The sequence below is a fragment of the Leptonychotes weddellii genome, chromosome 5 (assembly GCF_054177405.1).
Source record: "Leptonychotes weddellii isolate Sample4059 chromosome 5, ASM5417740v2, whole genome shotgun sequence".
NCBI lineage: Eukaryota > Metazoa > Chordata > Mammalia > Carnivora > Phocidae > Leptonychotes > Leptonychotes weddellii.
The window spans coordinates 7,077,192-7,092,836 of NC_138373.1; the positions used below are offsets into that span (position 1 = coordinate 7,077,192).

The 15,645-nt window shown below is 56.4% G+C and overlaps 2 protein-coding genes and 1 long non-coding RNA gene across 4 annotated transcripts; 1 reads left to right on the forward strand and 2 right to left on the reverse strand.

Moving 5' to 3' along the window:
- Nucleotides 1–2,488: 2,488 nt before the first annotated feature.
- On the reverse strand, nt 2,489–7,410 carry CLDN15 (claudin 15). 2 transcript variants are annotated; one of them, XM_031028587.2, is made up of 5 exons: nt 7,098–7,410; nt 4,215–4,310; nt 3,201–3,282; nt 2,999–3,115; nt 2,489–2,910 (listed from the first exon to the last, which is right to left on the reverse strand). In XM_031028587.2, the coding sequence occupies exons 1-5, from the start codon at nt 7,312–7,314 to the stop codon at nt 2,793–2,795; spliced, it is 630 nt and encodes a 209-aa protein (XP_030884447.1). In that variant the 5' UTR covers nt 7,315–7,410; the 3' UTR covers nt 2,489–2,792. The 2 variants fall into 2 exon arrangements, with proteins under 2 accessions (XP_030884447.1, XP_006733776.1); XM_006733713.3 differs by having other exon boundaries at nt 4,215–4,379.
- Nucleotides 7,411–7,740: 330 nt separating this feature from the next.
- Nucleotides 7,741–11,018, forward strand: LOC145721504 (uncharacterized). Its single transcript, XR_014145227.1, has 2 exons — nt 7,741–7,871; nt 10,747–11,018. It is a non-coding gene; the product is annotated as an uncharacterized LOC145721504 (long non-coding RNA).
- FIS1 (fission, mitochondrial 1) lies at nt 9,380–13,188 on the reverse strand. Its single transcript, XM_006733712.3, has 5 exons — nt 13,031–13,188; nt 11,969–12,101; nt 10,537–10,613; nt 10,016–10,121; nt 9,380–9,684 (listed from the first exon to the last, which is right to left on the reverse strand). Exons 1-5 carry the CDS (start codon nt 13,073–13,075, stop codon nt 9,587–9,589), a joined length of 459 nt encoding a protein of 152 aa, XP_006733775.1. The 5' UTR covers nt 13,076–13,188; the 3' UTR covers nt 9,380–9,586.
- Nucleotides 13,189–15,645: the final 2,457 nt, after the last annotated feature.

The window sequence follows — 15,645 nt, forward strand, 5'->3', positions numbered from 1 at the left end:
CTCACTCCTACAGCCCTCAATGAGAGTTGAATTTGGTTGAATTAGTTTGGAAAGGCCAGAATTCTGCGAAGCAGGCCAGGGGTGTCTTCAGTCTTGGGCAAGTCCTGGTCCTACTGGTCCTACTGTTTCCTAACTGCATAGCTCGGACAGGTCGCTTACAGGTCACTCTTTCTTAGAGCCACCACCCCGATAGTGGGAGGATTAAACGGGACAGTGCGCCCAGCCCAGTGCCTGGCATTTGGAAAGTTCTCGGTCAGTGGTAGCCGTTGACATGATTGCCTAAGACCTCCAGTAGTTTGTTGTCGAGCCTTGTGACAGCCTGTTCCTCCGAAGACTGGACATTCCTCGCCGTAGCCCGAGCACCTAACACGGCAACCCGCTGTTTACATTTCTCTCGGCTCCTAGCTTGTGAGTTCTTTGAGGGCAGGAGCCGTGTCTTGGCGCCACACTAGCTTATAGCAAAGAAGGAAATAAGTATTGTTTAAAAGGGTAAGTGTGTTGATAGCTCCTAATAGCCAAATGACTATGCAGGAGGGACGGAAGATGTCAAAACTTAACCTAATGCCCGTGTTAAGGCGAGTACTTAGTTGCTCAAGTGTGGAGGCTGGCTCGTGTTAGCTTTCCTGAGAGCGGGGAAGGGGTGAGAAGAGGCAGGCTGGGCTCTGGGAAAGGAGGTAGAAGCTGTGGGGCGGGGGGCAGGTGGAAGTTGGGGTCAGAAGTGCCCTGGGTGGTGTCAGGAGATGTAATTGGCTTTTGTTCTTCTTCACGGCGGGGGCGGGGCGGGCATGCAGGATACAGGCGTCCCTGAGGAACTCTGATGGCCTCTCAGAGTTGTAAGACCCTTCTTAAGGGGTAGGTCTCATTTTTGAGAGAGAAACCCACTATGGGTTTGCTAACAGAGCAAACCCCATGGGCCAGTCCTTGGCACAGTAGATGGGTAGATCGTGACACTAGGGCCCATGCTCTCGTGCAGTCCCTTCCACACTGACTCTCCACTTGGCCACGTAACTGGCTTGGCCAGCGGGACATCCATAAACTTTATGGGAGCAGAGAGTGAGGGGGAAAAGGATATAGAGACTTCAGCAAACTTCTTGACCAGGAACCCCCTTAACAGCTTCTGGGGAGACCCATGGGACGCCCCAGTGCCAGTGTGCTCCCAAGGCCAGTGAGCCGCCCCAGTTCGCTAGGAGAGCACGGTTGTACGGAGGAAGAGGAGGGACGGGGCACAGAAAGGTGGGCTAGGGCAGTGTATCGAGGCCTTAATGGTCCTGGGCTTTTCTCCTGAGGCACTAGGGACCTGCTAAGGCAGCACAATGCTTGGCGCTCCACGAGAGGAATGTGGACAGGATTAGAAAGACGGATGAGAAGCTCGATTGGGGGAACCCTATCCTGAGCAGGAGACGATGAGGGCCTGACCTGGCGAAGGCAGTGAAAGGAGCGAAATAAGTGGATGTGAAGAACACTGCGGAGGGGGAATCCACGGGACCTGGGGGAGGTGGCGGAGGGGAAGTGAAGGGAGAGCCTCAGATGTTTGACATTGTGGAGCTGTGTGACTCAGGGGTCGACTGTGCTGGTCACAGGAATGACAGGAAGTGGCTGGGGGGAGAGCGATGAAGTTGGTGAATTTGCCAGCCTGGGGAAAACACACAGGGGGTGCGTGTACTTCTGAGGCTCGGGAGAGAGGGTCCAGTTAGAATGCAGATGTGGGTGTCTCTCCATCCCAGGGGACTGTCAGTGCAGGGGAGTGGGTAGGATGAAAGAGAAAGGAGAAGGGGTGAGACCAGAACTCAGGCCACCCCCAGTGACTAACCGGTCATCAGGTCAGCACTGCCGAGGTTGGGTACCGGGTTAGGGCCCTTGTCCCTCTCCTTTCATTGGATGCCAGGCCTCTCTTATGGCTTCATTTTCCTGTTTCCCACTGGGCCTGTTCCAAGCAGCCCACAACCCAGTCAGTGCTCTGTCTGGGTTGGACACCATTGAGTCACACACACACACCCCACCGGTATGCAAGCCTCTGGGAAGAGCTGTTCAGAGACTTTTCTGGAAGTCGTTGAATCTTTCCCCAGAAAAATCTGCCTACAGGAGACCTGGTTGATTTGACACACAATTTCAAAGGGCTGTCAATTTGTGATGTCCACTCTTAGGCACAGCTTAAGGAACTCTGCTCAAGGTCAGCTGTCTCCTTGAGAAAGGTCGAGCGTCAAGAGGGACTTGTTAGCTCAGGCTGGCCGGGGAGCTATCTCTGCCCCTTTCAGTTTCCCAGAGGTGGGTCTTCCCGTATGCGCTGCTTGATGACTCTTGTCAGTAATTATGAGTGCCACACTCTTGAAATCATTTGCAACCCCTCCTCTTTTTTTCGGAAGAGACAGTCCAAAGGTGATAAAGAGAGGGACTGGTGACAGCCTGGGGTCCAAGACTGAGATGGCCCTGGGGGCCACCCCAGCCACCCGTTGCTTGGCCAGCCACTTCATGACACCCTCCATCCCTGAACAGTTCATAGTACAAATTTATTTATGCATGTATTTATACAGAATACAAACGGTCGGGGACGCCTCCGCCCCCTTAACCAACCAGCGCCCAGACCCAGAAGGTCCTGCCCCAGGAGTCCGAGGTGAGTTCTCAGGAGGCGGGTTCTTGGCCAGACGAAAGAGGCGGGGCCGGGGCCGGAGGCGCGGTCAGAGCTGGGCGTGGCTTCCGGCCACGGGGCGGAGTCGGGACGTGGCCTGCAGCCCGGGGTTGGGGGGCCGCTCTCCGCTGGGGGCAGTGGGAGGGGAATGGGGTCCACTGGCGTCCTACACGTAAGCGTTCTTCCCGTACTTGCCAAAGGTGCTGTCGCCTTCGTCCGAGGCCGCGGGGCGCAGGCGGCCAGTGAGGCCGGGGGACCGCACCGCGGAGGCCTCGTAGGGGAGCCTGGTTCAGAGAGGCCTGGGTCAGCGGAGGGGAGCCCCCCCACCCCGCCCTCCCCGCCGCCGCTGCCGCCGCCGCACGCCGCCCTTACCTGGGGGCCGGGGCCGCGTCGGGAGAGTGGCAGCAGCCGGAGCCGAGGCAGAAGCCGCCCAGGATGGCGAGCAGGGAGGCGCTCCAGCCCAGGTAGAGGGCAGGGCCCAGCTCGTACCTGGGGACAGGAACGGGGCGGGCAGCGCTAGCTCGGCCGGCCGAGTCCCACCCACAGCCCCCCAGGGCGGGGCTCCCACACTCACTTGGTCCCTGCATACACGGGGTCGAAAAATTCCTGGGTGATGTTGAAGGCGTACCAGGAGATGGCCACCATCCCGCAGAAACCTGGGGAGGGAGAGGAGGGTCACGCTGGAGCCCCAGGCCCGGCAGAGGGGGAGGAGGAGGGGGTAGCGCAAGTCCAAGAGCAAGTTGCACTCCCTCCCTAGCTCCTGACCTTTCTGTCTCCTAGGGTCCCAAGCGCAGCCCCTCTTTCATGTCTAGTCTCCCACGTTCTGCCCTTGGCCCGTTCTTTATCGCGACCCGCCCCGCATCTTGATCACCTAGTTGCCTCACTCGGAATCTGCCCCAACCAAATCCTACCCGTCCTGGGAAATCCAGCTGCCCCAGCAATGGTCCGGCGCAGCCTGCCCTGACGCCGTTCCTTCGGCCTCCCAAAGCCCCCAGAGCCTGTGCCATGCCTTTGCCACTCAGTGCAGTGAAGGCCTGAGGCCAGGGAGACCCCTGGACTGCAGGACCAGCCTCACCCCTCTCTGGGGGCTCCTCCAGTAAGTCACCGGAGTTTTCTGAGCCTGTTTCCGCATCTAGAGAAGAGGGCAAGACCCACCCTACCTCACAAACTGAAAAGAGATGGCCTGTCGCCCGGTGTTGTTACTGTGTGCAGTGGGTTTGCATGCTTTCCCCCAACTCTGGTCTTCCTGGCCGGGCTGTAAGCTCTGCCGGGCGAGGGGGGGGGCAGACGCTCACTCACCTTTGGGGTCCCTCTCACACCTCACTCATGCCTGGCTCCTAGTGGGGGCTCAAGAAACATTGCTGATGGACTGATCTGTAGCTGAGGGATTTTGGTGAGCATGAGTGAGGCTGGGTGAGCAGGGGGAGGGGAATTGCTGAGCAGGGAGGGCAGGTGTCAGTGCAATGGGGAAGGTGAGACACACACTGGCAGTGGCGAGCTGGAGAGGACAGGGAACCCCGGGTCCGCTGCCACCACCCTCAACCCCCCCCCACAACGCAGGGCACACCCACCCCCTTCCCCCAATTACCAGCCAATATGTGGAGGGCCCCCGCAGCGGCCGCCAGCTTGGCCTTCCGGGAGAGCTCCATGCTCCCAATGTTTACGCAGCGCAGCCCCACCATGCCTAGGAAGAGGCCCAGGAAGCCCAGGAAGATGGCGGTGATCATGAGCGCCCGGCAGGCCTGGATGTACCCTGGGGAGGTGGGGCGCAGCCATGGGTCCCTCAGCTGGCCCCTTTCCCCTCCACGACCGAGCCAGCCCCTTACAGCCAGTCCCTGCTCGGGTCTCAGCGCATAAAGGCCCTCAAGTCCTCTCCTTCCCCGTCAGGCCCTATTCGACTGAAGGGTCAGACAGTCTCCTTCCCAGGAGCTCACCTCAGCCCCAAGGGGTCTCAGCGTCTGCTCCCCGCCCCCCGCCTGGCTTCCGTGGGCTTCGCGACAGGCTCGCTCCTGGCACTGCTGACACTGGCCGGAGCGTGCTCTGTCCTGGGGGCCGCCCTGTGCACTGCGGGCTGTTCAGCGGCATCGCTGGCCTCTACTCGTTAGATGTCGGTAGCAATCCGTCCCAAGAGGGACAAGCAACATGTCTAGACACTATCAAATGATCCCTGAGGGACAAAATCACCCCAGCTGAGAACCACTGGCCTGTTAGGTCCCCACCACGCTCTGTTGTGAATTACAGAAATTGCACTTGAGTACTCCAGCCCCTTCCCCGCGCCTGCTTCTCTCTAGGTCCCACCTGGTGCCTGGCACAGCCCTAGTCATCCTGAACTGAGCTTTCTCCCGACGCCACCGGTAGGGGGCAGCAGCGGCCTATAGGTCACTGGACGAGGGCCGTTTCCGCCGGCGGGGGGGGGAAAGTGGGATTCCCCGGGCGCAGGACCCATCCAAGCCCATCTAGCTCAGTTATGTTTGGTGCCTCAGTTTCCCCTTTCTGAAAGCTGAAGGAAACGGCCCCCTTCCTTCCTGGTCCCTCCTCCCCCCTTCTCTGTGATAGTTGCCAAGCACTCCAAGGACCTTGCTCCCCTTTCCCTGGGTGGGGCAGTGTCTCTGGTGCTGAAGCAAAGGCTGGGTCTCTGCCAGGAGGTTGTGGAGTGGCCCGGGGTTGGCAGGTAGGGAGGAGGGACAAAGTTCTCACTCCCAGCCACTCCCTCTGGAGTTCCCACCCTCTCCCCTGCCCCGTATCCTCTACGCACCCATTCACCATGCATTTCTACCTGGGACTTGCCTGGCCCTGGGTCCCCAGGTGGCCGTGGTAGACCAAGGGGAGATTACTGATGGGCCCCGAGGGAGCGCGGGCTGGGCGGGATTAAATGATAGGACCTCCCCTCGGGACCCACCAGCCTGGGTTCCAGCCCCCCTACCACCTGTGGGACTCTGGGCAGGTTAACGCTTGTCCTTGGGGCTTCCCAGCTTTGGTATGAGGAGGCCACTAACAGGCTGCATGGAGACAGCGCTGAGAGGGAACAGCTGAAGAGCCGAGAACCATGTCTGGGGCCCGGATGACGCCCAGCGCTGGGCAGCGGCCCCCTGCCCTTCCCCACCAGCATGCTCTTGCCCCTCCGTCAGCAGTTCCAAGCAGGGCCCTTCTCGGGGCGGACAGGCTCACAGCAAAGGCCCCTCCTCAAGCCACGGTATGGTTGGGGTGGGGGAGGTGGGAATGGCCGTGGCTGCTGAGTCGGCTGCCTCCAACGTCTCTTCAGGCCACCGGCATCCTGGGCTTCTGGCCCAGAGGGTACTCAGCTTTTATAGGGAGCTTTGGGGGTTGGGGGGCACTTGCCTTGCACACAGTAAGTCCTGGGGAGAGGGATGAAAGCATGAAGCCCCTACTGCTGTCTGAGAAGATTCTGGGAAGAGTGGGGGCACGGAGACCCACCCAGATCCCCTAACTTCTCAGAGCATCTTTGGCATTCCTGGAGGATTTCGTGGAGCCCTGTTCCAAACCCAGTGTCAGCTTTAGTTCTGTCCACTACCCTGCACCTGCAGTAGGGGACCGGAAAGAGCACGATGGCTCCAAGGAGGGCGTGGGAGCAACACTGCATAGGGTACCTGGTCCTCCCCTCTTGGTCTCTGGCATGGGGCTGACTGAGGGGAGACTCCCCTGGGGAGTCCCGGGGGGGCTACTCATAGGGTGAACAGGAAGCAGGAAGATGCGACAGCCACCAGGGAGAACCTTTCTGGGCCGAAAGAGCTGTAGGCTCCAGCCTGCGAAGAACTTCGAAAAATACACTGCCTGAGAATGCCGAGCACACACACACACACACACGCGCACGTGCGCGCATACAGCCCCTACCTGCTTCCAGACCCTCAGAGCTTCGGGGAGACTCCCTTTCAAAGGGCCCTTTAGAACTCGCCATGGCAGTGGGACCGATGCCCCAGGAGCCTGAGGCTTGTACGTGTCTCAACCCCGAGAACCCAAGATGGGGCATCCTCTTCACCCCATGAACCCCAGCCCTCCCACGCCAGAGCTAAGATGCTGAAATTGGTTGTGTGCAGACATCCGCTAACGTACCACGTTGACATCCTGTGTGCTTTATCGCAGCACATGGCCATCCCATGGCCATCCCACGAGCCAGGGCGATTATTACCCTGATCCTACAGATGGGATCAATGAAGCTCACATATCACCTGCCTGGGGCACAGAGCCAGTAAACAGAGCCCAGCAGGCAGACCCTGGTGCCTGCACTTGTAACCGCGAGGAGTGTCACATTAGGGCAGGGGGACACGTGGGACGAGGTCTCTACCGCAGTTCCAGGAAGGGCGCTGCCCCCCCCCCCCAGCTTGATCCAGGCCTCCCTTGACAGTCTGGCACCCAAGGCCCGACCATGGGCAGCACCCACCCTCCCTGGGGGTCTCTCCCTCCTCCAGCCTCCTGCCACCCTCTGCCCCCTGGAGCTCTCCCCACCCCATACCAGAGAGGGCCAGCAAGGACGGGAACTCCCGGCAGTTGTAGACTCCCATGGAGTCGGTGGCACAGCTAAACCAGAGGTTCTCGAAGATGGTATTGGTGGTGATGACGTTCCCGTGCACGGTGGACACTCGCCAGTAGCTGTGTGGCAGGGTCACCCCCAGCATCAGCAGCCCCAGCGCTGCCATGAAGAAGCCGAAGGTCTCCACGGCCACTGACATGGTGGGATGCAGGGCCCCGAGGGGCGCCGGGGGCCCCAGAGAAGGGGAGGGGCTGAGCCCCGCAAGAACTTGAGGGGTTTTGGCTAAGTTGGGGTGTTAAGGCAGGCTGGGGAGAGAGGAAGGGGGGCCAGCTGCTGTGTGGACCCAGGTCTGTCTCCCGGTTTCTGTCGTCAGCCCTCTCTCTCTGGGTCTCTGCTTCCCGGAAGGTCCGGGCAGAGGAATGAGCCTAGAGCACTGGGCAGCTGTTGGCGAAGAGATGGAGGGAATAAAAGAAACAGGCCAAAAGTCCACCCCCTCCCCCAGCCTCTGGGCTCCCCGCCCCAGGAGGGGGGCGGAGAGGACTTATGGGAGTGACGAACGAACAAACGGATACAGCCAAGGAGGGGCCCCCATGGAAGGCAGTGGGAGCCAAGGGGAAGCGTCTCTGACTCAGCCTTCATCGGGGGCCAGAGAATGGAATAAGAGGACAAGGAGAGAGAAGGTGACCGAGAGAGTGCGCACAGACAGACCTTTGGTGTGGCAGGATCCGGGAAGCAGAGCCACTCTCCTGGATGTTGGTGAGAACAATTTAAAAGACGCAAAAGACCTAGGGTTTGGGCCAAATCTTCCAAGGAAAATTAAGGTTGAATAAGGGAACAGGCTATTTGGGAGAAACCCACTGCTCTGGAGTCCATCCAACCTGGATTCAAACCAGACCCAGTATTTACCAGAGCCACGCAGGCATGAAGTTTGAGCCCCATGAGCTTGTTTCTGTTTCTGTGAACTAGAACTAGCTTCCTCACCTCATGGGTTGTATTAAGACCTGTGACCCCAAGATCAAAAGCTCCCCACAAGTGTGACCTGCTCCCTCCTTGGTGACCACCCTGGGTCTGGATACCGCAGGCTGGGGTGAGGCCACCAATTGCTTTCCTCCAAACTTCAACTTCCTGAACTTGAATTTCCCCCCTTGTCAGATTGATCTTTGATTCTCAGCACCAAGCTTGATCTTGCTGCCAAGGGCCACTGAGGGGGATAAATTACAGGCCCAGAATGTGATCCTGTGGCTAATCAGCCATCAGAACTGTCACCAGCTCTATTAATTATGACAGATTAGAAACATCCGGGTCCCCAGCCCAAGCCGAAGGCGAGCACCTGCTGAGCACCTGTCCTGCTGTGGATGGTACCATTTCTTGCCCCTAGGCCACAGCCAGGACAGCTCTGGTTCTCATCCTGCAAATGCAGCAGGGGCTCAGTCTCCAGGGGACAGGGGCTGGATGCTACCCCCAGGCAGTCTCACAGGATATCACTGAGCCGAGTGTATCCCCCCACTACCCCTCCCACCCGCCCCGGTGTCAGGCTTCCTTGCGCTCCCCTCAGGTGCCTCCTCCCCAATCCCCCCAAGCCAGGCTGGCTTGGCTGTGGAACGAGAGGTATGCAGTGAAGCAAGACAGGCCCATGCTGAGCCTGGCACGGGGCGGGTGTGGGGCAAAGCAGGCTGGGTGGGGACTGGGTCCTGACCTTCCATCTCTGAGCTGACAACCGGGATGTCCTGAGTTTGTAACTTTTCTCAAGAACTCTTGCCAAATGCCCATTCCTGCCCCTGGGCAGTGGCCCCTTCTCTAAGGAGGATGATGGGGCGGGGCGGTGGGGGGGGGGGAATGTAGGAAGACAAAGGGAGGGAAGGGCGGAGGTTTTAGAGGAAACTGAGTGGGGGGCCCCCTGGTGTGGAAAACTCCACGTGCTGAGAGGCAGCTGTGTGGGTCAGAGGAGACAGGAGACATAAATCCTGGCCTGTCCCCTCAGCTCTGCCCTTCCCGCCTCCAGTCACTGCTTTCTCCCAGGATTCTTGCGCCATGCAAAGGCCTTGTCCCCGTCCCCTGTCCCCGTTCTGCCTACCACTGCTCAAGCACACAGCTTTGGAGGGGGAGGAAGGAAGGGCGTGGGGTCTGGGCAGCTTGGCGGACAAAGGCAAACCCCACACCAGCCACGGGGGGTTGGAGTAAGAAGGTGAGCAGGAAAGGACCACGAGTGACCCCCACCTTGGGGCCCAATGGAGCCCGCCCCTTCCTCAACACGGACACAGCAGTTCCCAAGCCAAGGCCCAGTTTTATTTACACTCATCCGGAGCACATGGTTTGGGGCTACTGGACACGTCTCTGGGGAAAGGAGGCTGAATGCCAGAGGGCAGTGATGGGGTGCAGAAGAAAGAGCAAGGATGGATGGGTCCCCCCTCTTCGAGTGTCCTCCATAGGCTCCCACGTATCCCTGGGCAGAGGCGGAGGTGCAGTCTCATTCAGGATTTGGACTTGGACACAGCAAGTCCGATGAGTCCAGCCAGACCCGCCACGCCCAGGGCCATGCCTCCAACAATGGCCATGCCCACTAGTCCATCTGGGAAAGAGAAAAGGGAGACTGTCAGGAGCCCAGCCCCCACAGGGACCCTGCCCACCATCTTCTTTCTCCCTGCCCGATGCTCCTCAAAGACGTGCCTCTTCCCCTGGAGTCATGAGGTGAGGGATTCCAAGGCTTGGAGAAAAAAGGCTTCTGAGGGGCTGAGGAGGAATTGCTTGGGGGGGGTGGGTAGGGGGGCATTTAAAGGGAGACCAGAGAGCCCAGGCCTGGGGGAAGGAAGAGGACTTAACCAAAAAAAGCCGAGAGACGCCCAGGGATGCTGGGGCCCAGGAGAGTGGGGAGTGGAGGAGGTCAGAGAAGAAGAGTTCACCTTTCTTCATGGCCTTGTCAATGAGCCGTTCCAGTTCCTTGGCCTGGTTGTTCTGGGGCTCAGTCTGCAGCAGGCCCCGCACATACTTTAATGCCTTCTCATATTCCTGCACTCAGGGAAAACATCCCCCACACACACACCCTCAGTATTCTGTCATTCCTCCTGCCCATCAGAGGGGCCTTCCCTTCACTGGCCCTGGGGGCTCCTCCCTCTCCCTCCACCGCCCCTCCTCCTCCCTGACTCCAGCCCCACCCCATGGAGTAGAGTCCACAAACCACCCCAACTGTGTGGGGGTGATAAGCTGGGGGAAATAACCCAAGGCTTGGGGCTGCACTCCCACCTGAGGTCACCTTGCTCCCCACACCCTCGGCAGCTGGAATCTCTGTCTCTCGTCTTCCCTCAGCCTGCTATCTATCACCTTGCACCTCTGTCTCCTGCCTACAGCCCTCCTCGGCCTTCCCGAGGCCCAGGGCTCCCCCGTGGCGGAGAAATGAGAGGGCGCTGCGGCACCCCTGCCTTACCTTGAGCCGGTAGTTCCCCACAGCCAGGTAGAAGACATAATCCCGCTGCTCCTCTTTGCTCCCTTTGGGCAGCAGCTCTGGGGAGGGTGGAGGAAAGAGGGTGAAAACCGCTTCTCTCCTTTCCTAGTGCTTGTGCCCCAGAGACCCGTCCACTCTCTGAACCCCTGTATGATCCTGGGAGAAAGTCACTGTCCTGTGCTTCCCTTTCAGCTCCGGCCACTCGTGGCTTCCCCGTCAGACCTCCGGGGCAGCACGGACCCAGGCTGCCGGACACCCGGGTGATCAACACCCTGGTCTCCATGCTGCAGTCAGCTCTGGCTCATCTAAGTGAACCGACAGGAAATCAAGGCGCTGGAGAAGCCAAAGGCAGCTCTCCTCACTTCTAGCACCGCGTGTTCTCACTGCGGTCACTTGCTGCCCAGACTAGCATTCAAGTAAGTGTGCCCTCTCTCCCCCTTAAAAAAAAATCAGCTCGAAGCTCATCTTCTGTGAGCATTCCCTGAGTGACATGACCTGATTCTTTCTTAATTCAGTGACTTCCCAGAGGCTTATGTGCTCGGTTGTATGCTATGCAGTAGAATTTGGTAGTTTTGCGGGTGTTTATCAATCTGCCCAAGTGTCTGTTCTGTCTCCTCAACTAGAACTGGCAATGCTTAGAGACCCCATCTACAGCTGTGCCCAGCTGTAGAGGAAACCTGAGAAATCTGAATGAGCCAAATGGCAAATGTAGGGTGAAGTTATTTGCATTAGAAAATACTTTTGTTTTTATAGATTTACAATGGCCATCCTTTGCTAGTACGCTGTTTGCGTACACATGATTACTTGACCAAGAGAAACGGGTACAGGAGACAGAAATATTTAAAGGTCAGGTATTGTGGCCTCTGACAAATGGTGACCCATCCAAAACCAATAGGAAATAGGATTCCAATCAAAACAGCGCCATCTACTCCCAGGTCTGGGGGCCTGTCTTCTGTACTTCTTCCACACCACCCTCATGGAAGGTTTTCAACAGCTGCTGAATAAGCAACATGGTGGGGGCGAAGAGCAAGGGTCTGGGACACACAGGACAGAAGCTTCTAGTCCTAATTCAGCCACGAATTCATTAGCTGTGTGACCTCAGACAAGTCACTCTCCTTATGGTCAGGCTACCAGATTGCCAGAGTCCTGCGGGGACTGCCGTGCTCGGACTCTGTCTGGCTAAACAAGGATGAGGTGGTAATTAGCCAAAAGCACCCTGGGAGAAGCCAGGCTAAGGGGCAGCCCTTTGTCGCAGCTCTTTACAGGAAAATAACTGCGAGGTGACTATTATAGGCTCCCATGTTGAAAAAGGATCCCAGCACGTGAGGTGGAGGGAGTGAACGAGGCCATGGCAGTAGAGGGCAGATCCGGCTGGCAGCTGGGAAGGGGAGAGCGGGGCAGCCTAGCTCCTCACCCTCCAGCAGGGCGATGCCTTTCCGGATGTCATCGTTGTACTTGCTTCGCACCAGGCACCAGGCATACTCAAACTGCGTGCTCTTGGACACGGAGCCTGCTGCCTTCTCAGACTGAAATTTCTTTTCAAACTTCTGCCAGAGGAGAGGAGAGGAGAGGAGTCATTTAGAAACGAAGGGGCCGGCCATTCTCTAGCAGGACCTGCGTGTCCAATTCCCAGTTAGCCCCATCTTCCCCAGTCTCTGCCACATTTCCCTCGCGGGTCTTGGCATCCGGCACCCCAGGTTCCGCTAGCTTCATCCCTGGGACCCAGACCCAGGGATTCTGCTTCTTAGCGAGGGTCTGTCTCCTTGGACGGTAACCCCCGTCCGCTTCCCTCCCCCTAGTGGTACCGAGCGGAGATGCCGCCTGCTGGCGGCTCCAGGCACTGCTCCCGAGGCCGCTGACCCCCAGTGGCTAAACAGTAAACACGCTGTCAGAACTGCTCAGCCACCACCCCCGCAGTCCCTCGTCGGTGGCTGCTTCCCCCAACCAGCCCCACCCTGTCGGGCCTGGACCTTTTCTTATGTGCAAATTGGGAATAAAAACAGTCCTCACAGTGCCCACAAGAGCCCACAGAGCTACAAAGATTGAGGTATGGCCTGCAATGCACTTAGCACCGTTCCGGATTCTGTGAGTAATATATGAAAGAATCTTCATGGTAGTTGCTATATTCCCCCCACCATCACTGAAGGAACAATTAAAAACAATTAAAAAAAAAAAAATGTGTCCGCACCCTGACCTCCTAACTCCTGCACGCGCCCAGAACCTGTCAGTCTTTCTACGCCAGACTGCAGGCCCCGAGTGTGGGGCGTGGCGGCGCAGAAAACTACAATTCCCATTAGGCTACCGGACAAAGTAGAACCTCTGGGCAGGGGCCGGACGCTGCAGAGGATGCCGGGAGCCGTAGTTCCGCTTCCCTAGGCAAAACTGATGCTGGGTAGAGGGTCTGGCCCCAACCGGACTCTCCTCGGGACCCGCCCGTCCGAATAGTCCCTTTCCCTCCCTCGAGGCCAGGCCTCACCAGCAGGTCTTCCACAGACACCAGCTCGTTCAGTACGGCCTCCATGGCCGCCGCCCCTGCAATCCTCACACCTAGGTCGCTACTGTGCCACCGTCTCCATGGCCTACTGGCAGGGCTGGAGAGCCACTTCCGTCGTCCGGCGGAAGCGGGCCCCTTCCCCATCGCAGAGCCAATCACCTTACACAGCTGACGCCGAGCCCGCCCCTCTCCGCCGGTGGCGCCCCGCCCCTTCTCTGCGCCGCCAGCGCACACGTTGGGGCTCTAATGCGCACGCTCCGAACGGTCCCTCTTTCACCCCCTCCACCTGCGGACCTCTCACAGTACAACTCGATGTCCCATGTTCGTCTTCGCGAGTGCCCCGCGTGTGCCTTCCTCCACCGAGGCTGCCTTAATAGAGTTTGGACCTATGTCTTGGTGGTTAGCCCTTGGGCTGAAAAACTGAAGAAGGAGGATGGTGGAGGACCCGCCATGATCTTAAAATTAGGGGGGGACCAGTCTAAACCTACCTCCCCTCTGGCCCCACCCCCTCTAAGTCTAGGAAACCGGAGGCTACGTTACCTTTCGGTGCCTGTAACAAAATCATAACCGGTACCAAGGTTTTTAGGGCCTCTGCTGACTTACAAGAGGATTGACAACGGGACCACTTAACCATTCACCCAGAGACTGGGATACATACGAATAGAGGATACTATGGAAATCTTTAAATGGGAATTTAAAGAAAAGCTGTTACCCCATTACTTGCAGAAAGGGTCCAATCTTTTAATGCTTAGATAAAGCCTCCTCTGGGTGTTCCTGAGGGGTAAGATCTGCCGTGGGTCGTGGGCAGCGAGGAGCTGTCAAAACATGGGAGAAGTAAATGTTCAGTCCTCTGGCACCTGGTCTGTGCAGTGATGGGACTGGGTAGGTAGTGACTTTCAAATTCTTTTCACCTTGACCCACAGTGCTCCAGTGCACATTACAATGTAAGTTCCATGAGGGTAGAACCTGGATCTTGTGTCTCTGCATCCCCAGCACCTGGCACTAGATCAATGTCCAATAAATATTTGTTGAATAGACATGAAATAAAGCGAACAATAGTAAAGAGGGCAGTGCAAATGCAGGGATTATCATCCAAAAACCTTTCATGTTTGCAAAGCCCCTTTAATTTTTTATTTTTTTTAATTCTCAGAATAGCCTTGTGAGTGAGGTAGGCAAGAGATAGTCTTCTCTACTTAGCTCCAACAGCTGAAATGACTTTGATAGGGGGAGTCTGTTAAAGAATAAAGAGGAGAGGATAGGACAAGTTCCTAAGTACATTCTAGCTATTCATCTTGAAACAATTCAGGCCTAAATTTGTAATTTTTTGCTGGTTTACAATAGAGGACTTCCCTTAAGCAGCAGGATGAGCTAGGGAGGAACAACTCAGGTTAATTTAAAGCCTAGAAGGCAAAGCAAAGCAATCCTGGGAAACCATTTGTTTCAAGTACAGCAGGAAAATTTAAAACGAAGGTAGTACAGTAGGAAAATTAAAAATGAAACCCCGCAAACTACCACGAGTGCTGCTGAAATTGTAATACTGGTTTCACCGTCTTAGCTAGCAGCCAGTATTTTTAATTCACGCCATTTGTCAGTTTGTAATTATACACTTGTGTGATAACTTGATGAATGCCACCCTCTCATACGAGACTGGAAGCTACATGAGAGCAGGGTCTGTGCTATATTGCTCATATTATGCCCCTAGAGCCCAGCTCAGGACCTACCACCAGTAGATTCTCATATAATTTATAACTGTTGCATAAAGAGATATTGTTGTTGCTATTATTAACTTTTTGGAAAGCAGTGAGGGAAAATGAGTAAGAGCTAAAAGATGTAATATTATCTGACTGGTACAATCTCCTGTGGAAGCATTCAACGAAAGCAAAAAAAAAAAAAAAAAAGGAAAAGCAAGACATGAAGACATTCATTCCTGCATTACCTGTGGAGGTAAACAAACAACAAAAGCGCCAGGGAATGGTTTTATTAAATGATGATACATGAATATAATGAAATAACAAACAACCTTAAAGTCACAGTCATATGGATTCTTTGCATGTGGACTGTAAGATTCAAAACAAAACAAAAAAGCAGGCACTTCTCAAATTTGGTTCTGTAAATGGGCAGAAAAGAAACTGACATTTTTGGTTGGTGGGACTAAGAACTAGAACTGGCACTTGTTAGCACATTCTGGGCCCTGGGCCCCTCCCTTGACTACACCGTTAGTTGCGAGCCTGCTCTGGTCTTTTGCCCTACAGCACCTTGTTGGTGGACAGCCCGGGAGAAGAGCTCGGCAAACACCCTCTAAACAAGGTTCCACTATTTGTGTTCTAGTCTTCGGCGATGCTCACCTCTACCTCCCACTTTCATTTGCTATCCAATCAGGAAGTCCTATCCATCGCAAACTGACTCATTCATCCACCCAACAAACATTAGTTCTGGGCCTACTGTGTGCCAGGCACTCTTCGGAGTGCTAGGCAAGAGAAATGAACTAAACAGACACAGTCCTTCTCTCATGCAAATTACCTCAATGGAAGAAACAAGACTGCTAACGAATAAGTGAATGTCAGGCCACCCCCGTCTCCATTCTGTCACCATACTTC